We start from the raw sequence: 14,359 nt of genomic DNA, 5'->3' as shown, positions 1-14,359 counted from the left end.
GAATGAACAGGGAGACGTCATTCCCAGACGATAGGAATTCCTCCCGCATAGCAAGGACTGCTATTGCCGCGGGAACCCGGCTGAGGACTTGCTCTGGATCCTGTGAGAGGGACAGTAAGACCAATAGGCGTGACACAAAGGCGCGACCCCTGAGGGATGATGTGCATAGCGACGCTCGACATGCCGTGAAGGGACTGTAGGTGTCTTTTGGATGACTAAACTGGGGAATATGCGAGGATATTATATGTCCGTAAAGATGGCAGTTGTAATGGGCGAGCATTGGCCGATGGCTATGGGCTGATGCCTCTGGACGCCTCGTAGTGGGGATCTTGCTGTATGGGCCGTAACAACAGATGGCTCTCCGAGCATTGTAAGGATAAGAAATGCTGAACGCTGGCTAGAAATAGCCTGGGCGTGCTACAGGAAGAAGCCAGTCGCGTGTGTCAACATGATCCTGGTGCGGACGGAAGTTGAACTCAACTGTCCCAAGGAAGAGACGGACAGACAGGCAACAGTGAGTGGCTTGTAAGAAAAGCCACAGGAGACGAGTGGCCAATTAAGTGCTGCTGAAAATGACGTGTAGCCAGTTAGCGTGCCACTGAGAACGTGCTTGCAACAAATGATTGCAAGAAGTTATGCTAAGTCACGAGCCTTGGCATGACTAAAGGTTGTGTTTGAACGTGTGCTTGCGACAATTGCCCGGGAGTTTGTCACAGGAGATGTGTACGTGGTGACTGTGAGCAATTCGTGTTACCGCATGTGCACTGCGAAGACTGCGGGAGTTGTGCTTGCATGTATGTTTGGACGCGTGCTTGCGATGGTTGCAAGATGTTACCCAGGATGCGTGCTTGCCACGACTGCAAGATGTTATGCTAGGACGCGTGCCTGCAACGATTGCAAGGATTTACAGTGGGCTTCATGGGTAGCCAGGCCGGAAAAGACAGAAGTCCATCCGGTCCAACCACAAATCAAAATAATAAGGTATCACACCACCCGACACCCCGATTCTACGCCCGCAGCTGATCCAGAGGAAGGCAAAAAACCCCAACAGAGCATAGCCCAATTTGCTACAGTAGGGGAAAAAATTCCTTCCTGACCCCTCGAGAGGCAATCGGATTTTCCCTGGATCAACTATGCCTATAAGTATAAGTACCCTGTAATACAACGAACATTTAGGAAGGTATCCAGGCTTTCCCCAAAGCAACCTATTGAGCAGCCAGAAGTGCCTGCCAGCAATGATTGCCATAAGTTGTGCCTGGACATCAGCTTGCAATGATTGCAAGAGGCCTATGCTTGAATGCGTGCTTGCCATGATTGCAAGAGGTCTACGCTCGAATGCGTGCTTGCAATGATCGCTAGAGGTCTATGCTCGAATGCGTGCTTGCAACGATTGAAAGAGGTCTATGCTCGAATGCGTGCTTGCAATGATTGCAAGAGGTTTATGCTCGAATGCGTGCTTGCAACGACTGCAAGAGGTCTATGCTCGAACGCGTGCTTGTAATGAGTGCAAGAGGTCTATGCTCGAATGCGTGCTTGTAATGAGTGCAAGAGGTTTATGCTCGAATGCGTGCTTGCAACGACTGCAAGAGGTCTATGCTCGAATGCGTGCTTGTAATGAGTGCAAGAGGTTTATGCTCGAATGCGTGCTTGTAATGAGTGCAAGAGGTCTATGCTCGAACGCGTGCTTGTAATGAGTGCAAGAGGTTTATGCTCGAATGCGTGCTTGCAACGACTGCAAGAGGTCTATGCTCGAATGCGTGCTTGTAATGAGTGCAAGAGGTCTATGCTCGAACGCGTGCTTGTAATGAGTGCAAGAGGTCTATGCTCGAACGCGTGCTTGTAATGAGTGCAAGAGGTCTATGCTCGAATGCGTGCTTGTAACGAGTGCAAGAGGTCTAGGCTCGAATGCGTGCTTGCAATGAGTGCGAGAGGTCTACAATGATTGCGATTAGTCTATCTCTGGATGCGTGCTTGCAACGATTGCAAGAAGTCTACGCTTGGATGTGTATTTACGACGATTGCACGAAGTCTACGCTTGTATGTGGAGAAAAACAACGAAACACGCCTAAACGAAGCTGTGTTCTTCCCTTTTGAGGCAACTTTATAATGAAATGAGGCCGAGGAGCAAGGCCCCCCTGGTAGGCATCCAAACCTTGAAAAATCAACTGGACCCAAACCGGGGAGCGGCATGTGACAGTGAGATGAGAGAACCTGCCATGACAGAGATCCGGATCGCCATGCCACAACTTGCGACTGAGCACGAAACGGATTCTGGAGCATGTACTGAAATGAGGCCATTCCTGGGGCACGCCGAGACGAATTTGGTACACCGATGTGACTATTCGTACCGGAACGTGATAGGTGAAATGAAATGAAAACCCATGACAAAGACAAGAATCAGAGGACGAGCCCTTGAACCAAACGGATGAATCCTGTCCTTGGAGCATGTACTGAAATGAGGCCATTCCTGGGGCACGCCGGGATGAATTTGGTACACAGATGTGACTATTCGTACCGGAACGTGATAGGTGAAATGAAATGAAACCCATGACAAAGACAAGAATCAGAGGACGAGCCCATGAACCAAACAGATGAATCCTGTCCTTGGAGCATGTACTGAAATGAGGCGTAACAGCTGGGCGCACCGGAACGAATCGGTGCATAAATAAATGCAACAGGATTCGAATCGGAGCGTAATAAGTGACCGAAATGATATGCCATGACAGAGATAAGATTCAACGACTGGACTGATGGTTACAACAAAGAATCCGACTCTGGAGCATGTACTGAAATGAGGCGTAGCAGCTGGGCACACCAGAACAAATCGGTGCATAAAAGAATGCGACAGGATTCGAATTGGAGCGTAATAAGTGACAGAAATGATATCCCATGACAGAGACAGGATTCAACGACTGGACTGTAGGTTACAAAGAATCCGTCTCTGGAGCATGTACCGAAATGAGGCGTAGCAGCTGGGCACACCAAGACGAATCGGTGCATAGAAGAATGCGTCAGGATTCGATTTGGAGCGTAATAAGTGACAGAAATGATATGCCATGACAAAGACAAGAATCAGGGACCGTGCGTGAACCTGCGAGTGACTCAGTCTCTGGAGCATGTACAGAAATGAGGCCGAACCCTGGGGCACTTCAAAGCGAATCGGTGCACCAGAGGTGCGACAGGATTCGCGCCGGAGCGCGACTAGTGACAGAAATGATTCGAAACGGAAGAAATGACTGGGACTGAAATGACTTGGAATGAGATGAAATGAAATACATAACATAACTGCATGAATGAAGAGATATATATTCGAACTGGAGCAGACCAAGCAAAACGTGCGGACTGCTTGCCTTGTCGTAACAAGCAGTCGGCTGTGAGTCGAACGATTCGACCGATACTAATAGAAATGCTCGGGCAGTCGAACGGTTTCGAATGCCGTACCTGCGAATGAATCGCCTGACGTGGCGTAATCGAACGTGTCGAAAGGTGATAACGACTACATCAAAAGTAGAAAACAGTGACATGCGTACGAGGGCCACAGAAAACATTCGATATGAAAGCAGCGAGCGGCTCGTGAGCACAGGGAATGTTGACGGTACATCGAAATACATGAATTGAAAAAGGGGGTGCCGAAGCCCTACCTGCGACAGCCAGCCCGACGTGCAACGACAAATTCGATGGGTACGACGACACTCCGACGGCGAAACCGACGGACGCTGATGAACGAGAAGACGAGTTGTCAAGACGGGGGCGAAAAATGCGGGAACTGACGAACAGGCTCACTGCGTCTGGTCTGGATAGTCGGCCCTTGATACCTGACGTATCAGGTATCGCGCACCGGAACCGACGAGGAAGACAGGCGAACGGGCTGGTTATATACTCCACCGGGCTCCTCCCATAATTTCAGGCCACCATACTGGCCTTTCTATATATATATATATATATATATATATATCCACTGTATCCAGTTTAGCTAGATCTGACTTCAGTCCATTCCTGGTGTACTGGTTCTAATATACTTCAAGCAGGCAGGGGATTCAGTGAGCTGTAGTGCATAAAATATATATACAGTCTTCTACATATATATCCACTGCATTCCAATCTAGCCAAGCCTATATGTGACTGTAGGCTATTCCTGGTGTACATTTTCAAATATACTTTCAGGCCGGCAGGTGATTCAGTGAGCTGCAGTGCATAAAATAAATATACAGTCTCCTACGTATATATCCACTGCATTCTAGTCTAGCCAAGCCTATTTCTGACTGCAGGCTATTCCTGGTATACATTTTCAAATACACTTTCAGGCAGACAGGCAGGCAGGAGATTCAGTGATCTGCAGTGCATAAAATATATATAGTTTTCTACATATATATATATATCCACTGCATTCTAGTCTAGCCAAGCCTATGTCTGACTGCAAGCCATTCCTGGCGTACGTTTTCAAATATACATTCAGGCATGCAGGTGATTTGGTTAGCTGCAGGTGTATTTAATATATATATATATATATATATATATATATATATATATATATATATATATATATATATATATATATATATATATATATCCACTGCATACAGTTTAGCTATATCTCACTGCAGGCCATTCCTGGTGTACTGTTTCTATTATACTTCAGGCGGGGTACACAGTACTGTGGACCCCTAGCGTAGTTGCTCCTACTTCTCTGGTGGTGTACACGGTACACAATACAGTGTAGTGTGGTGTTTCAAAACAAAATCCCATCATGTCCGGAAAGCCACCAAGGAGAGGCAGACGCTCACAGACCACTAAAAGAGGGCAAGCAGGCTCTGTGTCTACATTCCACAGTGCTGGTCATGGATATGGTGCATCTTCTGTAAGTGGCTGTGGGGCACGCTTGCCCTTTTTTTTTTTCTGCTGCTGGGACAGGGGCAGCAAAATTGGGCCTTTGGTGGTGGTGCCACAACACTGTAACCCCTCACAGTTACTCTTGTTGGGTGCAGGAACGGGCCCTGCTGTGAAATATTAGATCAGAAAGTGTAACTGCATGCCCCCATTAAACAGGGACAGAAAAATTGGGCCTGAAGCCGCGTACACACGGTCGGAGAATCCGTCGGAATGCGTCTTATCGGACCGTGTCGTCAGATAATCCGACTGTGTGTGGTATGCATCGGACTGATTCCGTCCGAATCTCCGTCCGACCCAATTTTCCAACATGTTGGAAATATTTCCCGACCAACTGGGCCGGTCGGACCTAATCCGATCATGTGTAGAGAATTTTAATCAGACCAAGTGCCACGCATGCTCAGATCAAATTCCTACATCAAAGCTATTGGCTACTAGCCTGAATCTAGTCCCATCGTAACGAAATTACGTCATCACGTTCTGAAAGATCGGATTTTACGACAACTTAGTCCGACTGTGTGTATGCAACAGTTTCGGACACAATCCGTCCGACTAAATCTGACGGACAAAATCCGACGGATTTGGTTGGCAGAATCTCCGACCGTGTGTACAGGGGCTTAGGCAGTGGTGGTGGTGCACTAAACCAAAAATATTGTTGGAAGCTATCATTATCAAGATTGAGGAGGAATAGGATAATCAGTCAGCATAGGCAGTCTTCAAGGGATCCCACATCCATAGAAAAATCAATCAGTTACATTAGCATCAGGTGCTTGATAGCTGCTTCTGATCAAAGACTGATTCATTTTTATGAATGTGAGCCTATCAAGGGAGTCTGTGGACAGGCGCACTCTATGATCCATTACAAACCCTCCAGCAGCACTGAATGTGCATTCAGAAAGAACGCTGGATGCAGGACAGGCCAGTAGATCAATTGCATATTGAGATAGTTCTGGCCAGTGGTCCATCCTTAAGACCCAGTAAACCAGTGGATGCTCTGTTGGAAAGGTCTCCAAGTTTGCTCTTGCCCCTAGATATTCCTAAACAATGTAAAGAAGACGCTGGCGATGGTTGCTTGAACTGATCAGACCTTGGCGGTGAGGACTGAAAAATTGTCTAAAGGCATCGGTCAGCCGGCCACCTTCTCTACTGCTCTTCCTCTGACTGAACAAAGCTGTCATGGTTATGCAGTAATCTTTGCCAACTTACCTCTCCTCAATGTGTTCACCTTTAGAGACCAGCTACTCTCACCTGGCTACTTAAATAATCTCTCCTCAAAGCATGGCTCCACCCCGGCCCCTATCAGGGAACTCTATATTAATCTGTCCACCCCTGCCTGCTTGTGACCCTGACCTAACAGTCTGCTACTGATAGTCACCCTGACCTTTGGCTTATTCCTTTACTATCTCTGTCCTCCTGTAGCCTACTGTGGGCATGAGCTAAGAGACCCTGGGGGTCACGACCTGGAGCCAGTTGCAGTTGCATCCTAACCACTAGAGGCTCTGGTGAACACCTGGGAACTGAAATCCACCCCTTGATGGCTGCTGCTGAGTGTTATCCTCCACATCCATGCTGACACAATCCTCCTCCTCCTCCTCCTCCTCTTCCTGTGTGTTTGGCGGGTCTGCAGGAATAATATCTGGATAAAAGGGGCCTTGAGAGGTAAGGAAATCATACATACATAAGGAAGTCCTACTCTTCCTCTCACTGTTCTGCCTCAAGTGCCCTGTCCATTATTCCATGAAATGTGTGCTCCAACAGGAAGACAATAGAGACAGTATCACTGGTGCATGCATTGCTCACCATCCTTGATTAGTAGCCACTGGCATGGCGTAAAGAAGCCAAGCTCCCCTGAGCCTGTCCTGGTGCCATACTCACATAGGTACTCATTGATGGCCCTCTGCTGCATGTTCAGCCACTACAGCATTGCCAACGTTGACTTCCACCTGGTGGGCATGTCACAAATGAGGCGGTTGGTGGGCAGATTGCATTCCCTTTCAATGTCAGCCAGCCGAGCACTGGCATTGTATGACCATTGGAAATGACTACAGACTTTTCTGGCCTGCCTCAGGAGATTTTGTAAGCCTGGGTACCTGCCCAAGAACCGCCAAATTCAGGACGTGAGCCAAACATGGAACATGGGTCAAGTGTCGGAGGGCAGAGAGAAGGTTGGTGCCATTGTCGCATACAACCATTCCTGGCTGAAGTTGGCGTGGCGTCAACCACTTCTGAGCCTGCCCCTGCAGAGCTGACAGAATCTCTGCCCCAGTGTGGCTCCTGTCCTCTAAGCAGTGGTTTAACCTTAAACTAGATAGAGGGTTATTTACTGTAAGAGTGGCAAGGATGTGGAATTCCCTTCCACAGGCGGTGGTCTCAGCGGGGGGTATCGATAGTTTCAAGAAACTATTAGATAAGCACCTGAATGCCTGCAACAAAAATACAATGTAATACTGTATTTTGCCAACCTCACCTACTATGTAACTATGTAACTCATACACTACATGGCATCTTTTTGCCTGACTGCTTGCGTAGCCCCTTGACTTCTTACAGAGCACCGCTGGTTCAGAGAACAAATCTACAGAAGAGCCCATAGAGGAAGAAGAAGAGGAGGAGGTGGAGGAGAGACCTGTGGCAGAATCACTGCTAGCATTTTGGGGGCATGGTGGTGGAACAAGCTCCAAAAATACTGAACCCTACCCTGTATCCTTCCCAGCTGCGAGCAGAGTTACCCAGTGCACCCAGAAGGAAAAGTAACCTTCCTGCCCATGCCTGCCAGACCATGAGTCTGCGGTAATATACATCTTACTGCTGACCGCCCTGTCCAACAAGACAAAAACATTGCCTTCCACATGGCGGTAGAAAGCTGGAATGGCCTTCCATGAAAAGAAAGGATGTTTTGGAACCTGCAACTGAGGAACAGCACATTCCACAAATTCACGAAAGGGAACAGAGTCTACCAGCTGAAAAGACAGTAGTTGCAGTGCTAGCAATTTGGCCAAGATGGCATTCAAGCTAGCATTCAGAATGTGAGCATGTAGATGGCTGGGACCGAATTTCTTTTTACGGTTTAGCAAGTGGGGTAGGGAAATTTGCCTGTTAAAACCAGATGGCGGTGTACTGCTAGCAGATTGGCTGCAAGTACTTGGGAAACCTATTGCTATACCTTCATTCCTCTCAGTGCAGGTTTTTGAGAGGACTGGAGGTATACCCTGGGAAAATAAGACCTAGCGTGATTGTCGGTGATGGCTGCAATATAAGCCCTACCCCTCAAATAAGCCCTACCCTGTTTCTCCAAAAATAAGCCCTACCCTGAAAATAATATCTACAAGGTCTTTAACTAGGGCTTATTTGGGGGGTAGGGCTTATATTGCAGCCATCACCGACAATAATGCTTGGTCTTATTTTCGGGGAAACAGGGTAGTAGGGTTGGAGATCCCAGATGAGGAGCAAGGAAAAGTCTGATTTTTTCTTTGATGTTCGTCTTTCACGTGCTGTTGCCAACGGACTTGTTGCCTTATGAGTTTATGTGAAATCTACATTAATAACTGTAAAATATTGTAATTATGAATATATTTAATTTAGCTTTTATCTATGTAGGGCGGAACTGTCAGGGCTGGCTTAGCCCTTCCTTCTCTGGACTGGCCGCTCAGCTGTCGGCTAATTGCCAGCTCTCTTCTCTCTCCACAGTTACCAGCTGTTTCCGATGATGCTCGCCTGGCCTGCCTATTTAAAGTCTTCCAGCTCATTTCTCCATTGCCTTCACGTTTGGTCACATCACTAGGAACCATCTCCTGCTGTTGTTTCAAGACTGGCTTGCTGACATCCCTCCTGACTTCCATCCTGCTTGCAGTTGCTCTCCTTGGATCCCTGACGTCTGGACTGGCTGATTACTGGATCTGGTTTATGACCTTTGGACTGGCTGACTACCCGATCTGGTTACTGGACTCTGGCTATGCTTAACTACGCTTTTTCCTATTTACCTTTTTATTTTTATTAATAAACAAGTGTGATTTGATTGTACTTCTGTCTCTGTCTGTTTCATGGTTCCTGACAGGAACATATTACCTTCACAGAAATCTCTGGTAGACCAGACAAGTCGGTGCTTAGGCTTGTGTATACAAACAATGGAATCCAAACCTCATTGTTTTACACATACTCACTTCAAAGGATCCAATGCTGGGATATGCAATGAAGGGAGGTCAACCCGTAATCAATACTTAACTTCCCAGGAAAATTCAAGTTAAGCTCCTGCTCAGAATAGTCACAAGGATTTGCATTAAAGGGGGCAGACTTATGCAAAGTATAGGGGTGGGAGATGTAGCCAGCCCTTAACCAGGAATAGGGAAGCTCACCAATCAGAGCCACGCTATGCCAACCAATGAGGCATCAGCATGTAATGATTTACACAAACAAGATGGGAGGGAAACACACACTTTTATGAGAGAGCAACCATTAGAATGGAACCTTGGTGCAAAGGGTAATTATGGGAAAAGTCTGCATTTTACTTCTAACTAAATATGTTTGCAGATTAATGTTTTCAGGAATATACTCTGTATTCCTTCATGTAATTCTCTTATTTTAACCTAATATTTTCTTCCTTGGTGTAGATTATAGATAGATGGTTGTGTATTAGACTTTCAACTGCTCACCAATAGATATTGTTATTGTGTTAAATCTCAAATATAGTATATGGGAAAAAGACTGCATGGGAGGTCGTCATATGTCTGGTCAAGCATGTGGTGCCCAAGTAGTTGCTGTTGTGGCCACACTTGATACACTTCAGACATAGGTTGCAAACAGCAATAGTGCGATCTGCTGCACGTGTCCAAAAAGGCCCACACCAAGGAACTTTTCAAAATCAGCAGGGGAGTCAGCAGTGCCCTGCACCTGCGGAGCTCTGCGGTGTGATGCAGCAGGGTGGCTGCCCTTAAGCTGCCCCCTAGGGGACATCCTGCCTTGTTGGAGTTGTACCTCCTCTTCTCATCTATCAGGCACCCACATAGAGTCAGTGACCTCATCATCCCCTCCCTCCTCGTCACTGGAGCAAACTTGGCAGTATGCTGCAGCTGGGGGAACATGACTGCCAGTTTCTTGTCCTTCTGTGGCACCCCTTCGCTCTAGGCTCACGTTACTGCCTTCCTCAACCTGGGAACCAACCTCAGAGCCTTCAAATTGCTGCGCATCCTCCAGCAGCATGTATCCGACACTGTGGTCGAATAGTTCGGGAGACTCCTCTGTACATGATGGTAGGGCTAGGGATGGGGTGACTGTTGACATGGAGCTGGTGGAATAGGCAGCTGGTGGCAGCTGCATTGGCAGGCAAACTACTCTGGGCCTGGGTGACAGAGGATGAGGAGGACTTTGTTATCCACTCCACCAACTCTTCTGCATGTTCTGGCTCAATAACACGGCCAGCAGCAGAAAAAAAGGGCAAGTGTGCCCCACGGCCACCGGCAGAGGATGCACTGTGTCCACGACCAGCACTGTTGACTATAGACACAGAGATGGCTTGCCCTCTTTTAGTGGCCTGTGAGTGTCTGCCTCTCCTTGGTGGCCTTCCGGACATGATGGGGATTTTGTTTTGCAACACCGCACTACACTGTATTAGATACTGAGTACACCACCAGAAGTGTATTAGAAACTCTACACCACGGATATAGGCTACACTGCATTGTGTACTGTGTACACCACCAGAAAAGTAGTAACAACTGCACTACGGATGCACTGTATTGTAATTCCAATTCTTGATATAATATTTCACAGCAGTACCCATTCCTGTGCCCCACCAAGAGTAACTGTGAGGGTTTACGGTGTTCTGGTACCACCAACACCTAAGGCCCAATTTTCCACAGAGTGTATATAGTATAGTATATACAGGTGATCCCCTATTTAAAAAAAAACAAAAAAAATAAAAAAACTTACAAACGTCTCCTATTTGCAAATGGAAGGAGACAACAGGAAGTGAGATGAAATCTCCCCCTAGGAAGGGAAATTCTCTCCTGTAAGAGTTGATATGGGAAAAACGTGTCTCCTCTCCACTGATGATTTATCACCAAACCTTGTTTTACTAAAAAAAAACAAATTTTCAAAAAACATTTCTCATTGGGACAGAAAGTGAGGTGAAATCTTCTGAAGAGGTGCGCAGACAGCAAAAAAAAATGTTACAGGGGTGATAACCCTTCCCTATGTTTTCCAAAAAGCTTAAAAATAGATTTTTTGACTGGAGCGACACTTACAAAATGTACCAGTTCAAAATTTCAAACAGATTCTACTTAACACAAAAAACCTACACAGTCCCTGTCTTGTTTGCACCGCCTGTATACTGCTGTTCTGAGTATATAGGGCCTGGGGGCCCCACGCATTTCCTTTTTTTAATATGGGTACGGGGTTCCCCTTAATATCCGTACAAGACCCAAATAGGCTGGTAATGGACTGGGGGGTGGGGGATACACATGTCGTTTGTCTCACTGATTTTCATCCATATTGCCGGGACCAGACATTACATTAAAACCGCAAACAGTTTTAAATGACTTTTATTCCATTAGAAATGTCATTTTGTACAGGGACTGTTCTAAGCACGGGAAACGCACACCACTTCACAGGCATACTATAGACACCCCCCAGGCATGATATTTAAAGGAATATTTCACTTTGTTTCACTTTAAGCATTATTAAAATCACTGCTCCCGAAAAAAATTCCGCTTTTAAAACTTTTTTTTGCATTGATACATGTCCCCTGGGGCAGGACACGGGTCCTCAAATCCTTTTTATGTCAATAACTTGCATATAAGTCTTTAAAATTAGAACTTTGTTTATTCATGTTTGTGTCCCATAGACGGCTTTCGAATTTTCCCCGACCACTGCATATTGCTTGGTGTCTGCAGAACATCCGAACAACCAAAGTTTGGCCCAAACTTATGCTCTGGCCAAACTTTTTGCCCATCCCTACTGGGGGGTGAAGGTGCAGGAATTGGGGTGATCTGAGGGATGAAGGGGCAGGAATTGGGGTAATCTGAGGGGTGAAGGTGCAGGAATTGGGGTGATCTGAGGGGTGAAGGGGCAGGAATTGGGGTGATCTGAGGGGTGAAGGTGCAGGAATTGGGGTGATCTGAGGGGTGAAGGGGCAGAAATTGGGGTAATCTGAGGGGTGAAGGGGCAGGAATTGGGGTGATCTGAGATATGAATGTACAGGAATTGGGGTGATCTGAGGATGAAGATGCAGGAATTGAGGTGATCTAAGGGGTGAAGGTGCAGGAATTGGGGTGATCGATGTGTACGGTGATTGTACGTATCGGTGGTGGCAGCTCTACTTATCTATGGTGTGATAGATTGTCTGAAGTTTCATACAGCTGACTTCATTCTTTTTGTTTCTTTCCCAGGTTTCTGAGATTGGAGACAACGGAGACCATGCAGAGCATTAAGTGTGTGGTAGTCGGGGACGGAGCTGTGGGGAAAACTTGTCTTCTAATGCATTACCAAACCAATACCTTCCCTGAGGAGTTCTACCCCAGGGTGCTTGATGACTACACTGGCCCCATTACAGTGGATGGAAAAACTGTGAGCCTAAACCTGTGGGACACAGAAGGCCAGGAAGAGTATGACCGAATAAGGCCATTTTCTTACCCCCAGACCAATGCCTTCCTCATCTGCTTCTCCATTGCCAGTCCTCCATCTTACCAGAGTGTAAAGCACAACTGGTATCCTGAAGTGCACCACCATTGTCATAACATTCCCATCATCTTAGTGGGCACCAAGAAGGATCTAAGAACCAACACGAATGTCATCCAAAAGTTACAAGAGAAGAACCATTTACCAATCACCCACCAACAAGGGGTCAGCTTGTCCAAGCAAATTCACGCAGTGAAGTACATGGAGTGCTCAGCGCTGAACCAAGAAGACATCCAAGAAGTTTTCTCAGAGTCAGTGAGAGCCGTTCTCAACCCAGTAAAAAAGAAGAGTCCATGTGTCTTACTGTGAAAAGAAGATGCCTCCAAGATGACGATCTGCTCACTGGGACCTCCTCGTGCTGGTCTCAGATCAGAAGACTTTGTCCTGAAGAACCACAACCTACGTAGACCTCAAGGATTTCGGACTCTTCTATGTGTTCCTTATGTAAAATGTCCATTAGACCAAAGAAGCCCCAGATGGAGGTGAATATTTCAGACCTCCAGCAATCTCTCCAATGGTTTTGTCTGTTCCGGTCATATTTCAGACTGTTTAAGGGGTTATAAACCCTAATTGTTTTAAAAAAAATAACAAACATATTATACTTACCTCCACTGTGCCATTTGTTTTGCACAGTGTGGCCCCCAAACCTCATCTTCTGGGGTCCCCTGGCAGCACTCTCGGCTCTTCCTCGCATCGGTAAACCCCTTGGGAGAAGCGCTCTCTCTGGGGGTTACCTTGCGGGCGTGCTCCCGTGTCCAGCATTTGCGTGCATAGACACAGAATGCCGGAAATTGGTTTTGATGGACAACAGCGGGAGCCAAAGGCTGCACTGCTATCAATCTATCCAATCAAGAGCCGAGAACCCCAGGCAGAGAGGTAGAGAGCGTCTCCGCCGAGGGAACGAACGGGCTCAAGTGAGTACAATGGGGGGGCTGCATTAGGGTGAAAGAGCACGAGGGTTTACAACCCCTTTAAGTCTTGTCTGGCCACTCTCGTCAGTGCTCCAAGAAGTCCATTGTTTTTAGAACTGACTCACTGTTTGCAGAGATATTCTCCCCCTTCAACAAGTGCGCCAACATCCTCAAGGGCCCCAACTTAGCCGCCAGAAGACTAACCTTAATGACACAAATGACTTGAGCATATTCATATTTCTGTTTTCAGAAGGCCTAGTTTCCTTACCTCAGGTGTCCTTAGCCCTTATCGGCATTGGTAACATTGTGTTGTTGGCCTATGCTGCTCATTTATTGAGGAGAACTTCCGTTATTATAGTGAAGCCTTACTATAGTATAAGCTATGAGGAAATCCTTGTTGTTATACTCTGCTTGTCTGAACATTACTTGATAATATACTTTGTTACTTTGCCACAATGTCTCAAGTCTCATTTCAGGGTGATCCTAAAGTATTATCACAAATGATTAATGTCCACCTATTGACATGCATACCTGAGGTGTCAGTGGTGCTGGGGAGTTTACCAAGGACAAGAACTGAGGCCCCGACATAACCAGAGGCTCCTGCAGAGCTACACTGACATGCAGCAGAGCCTGATATGCTCCCCCTTGGGTTTCCGGAGATTTTACAGATGCACCACTTCTGGTCCATATTGCCCTCACCGAGAAGTTCACATCCACAGACCGCCTTTGAATTTTTATGCACGGCAAAGGGTCTTCTTTAACACGCTTCATGAATATTATTAGTGCCATCAACCCGGGTGCGATTCCTAGTGACTTGATGAATGGGAGATCCAAAGAAAAGTTGGTTTTGTGCTGGTCTGGGGAGATTCTCCAGTGTCATCCCCACAACTATAGTC

The 14,359-nt window shown here is 46.8% G+C and overlaps 1 protein-coding gene across 1 annotated transcript; it reads left to right on the top strand.

Moving 5' to 3' along the window:
• The first annotated feature begins 12,262 nt into the window (after positions 1 to 12,262).
• On the top strand, positions 12,263 to 13,477 carry LOC143973826 (rho-related GTP-binding protein RhoG-like). Its single transcript, XM_077474708.1, has one exon. The coding sequence runs from the start codon at positions 12,292 to 12,294 to the stop codon at positions 12,859 to 12,861; it is 570 nt and encodes a 189-aa protein (XP_077330834.1). The 5' UTR covers positions 12,263 to 12,291; the 3' UTR covers positions 12,862 to 13,477.
• Positions 13,478 to 14,359: the final 882 nt, after the last annotated feature.

This window comes from Lithobates pipiens, unplaced genomic scaffold, assembly GCF_037356315.1.
Source record: "Lithobates pipiens isolate NorthernLeopardFrog02 unplaced genomic scaffold, aLitPip1_a1.2 Scaffold_121, whole genome shotgun sequence".
Classification (NCBI taxonomy): Eukaryota; Metazoa; Chordata; class Amphibia; order Anura; family Ranidae; genus Lithobates; species Lithobates pipiens.
Note: the sequence above shows the minus strand (reverse complement) of the source record. Positions and strands in the feature narration are given on the sequence as shown.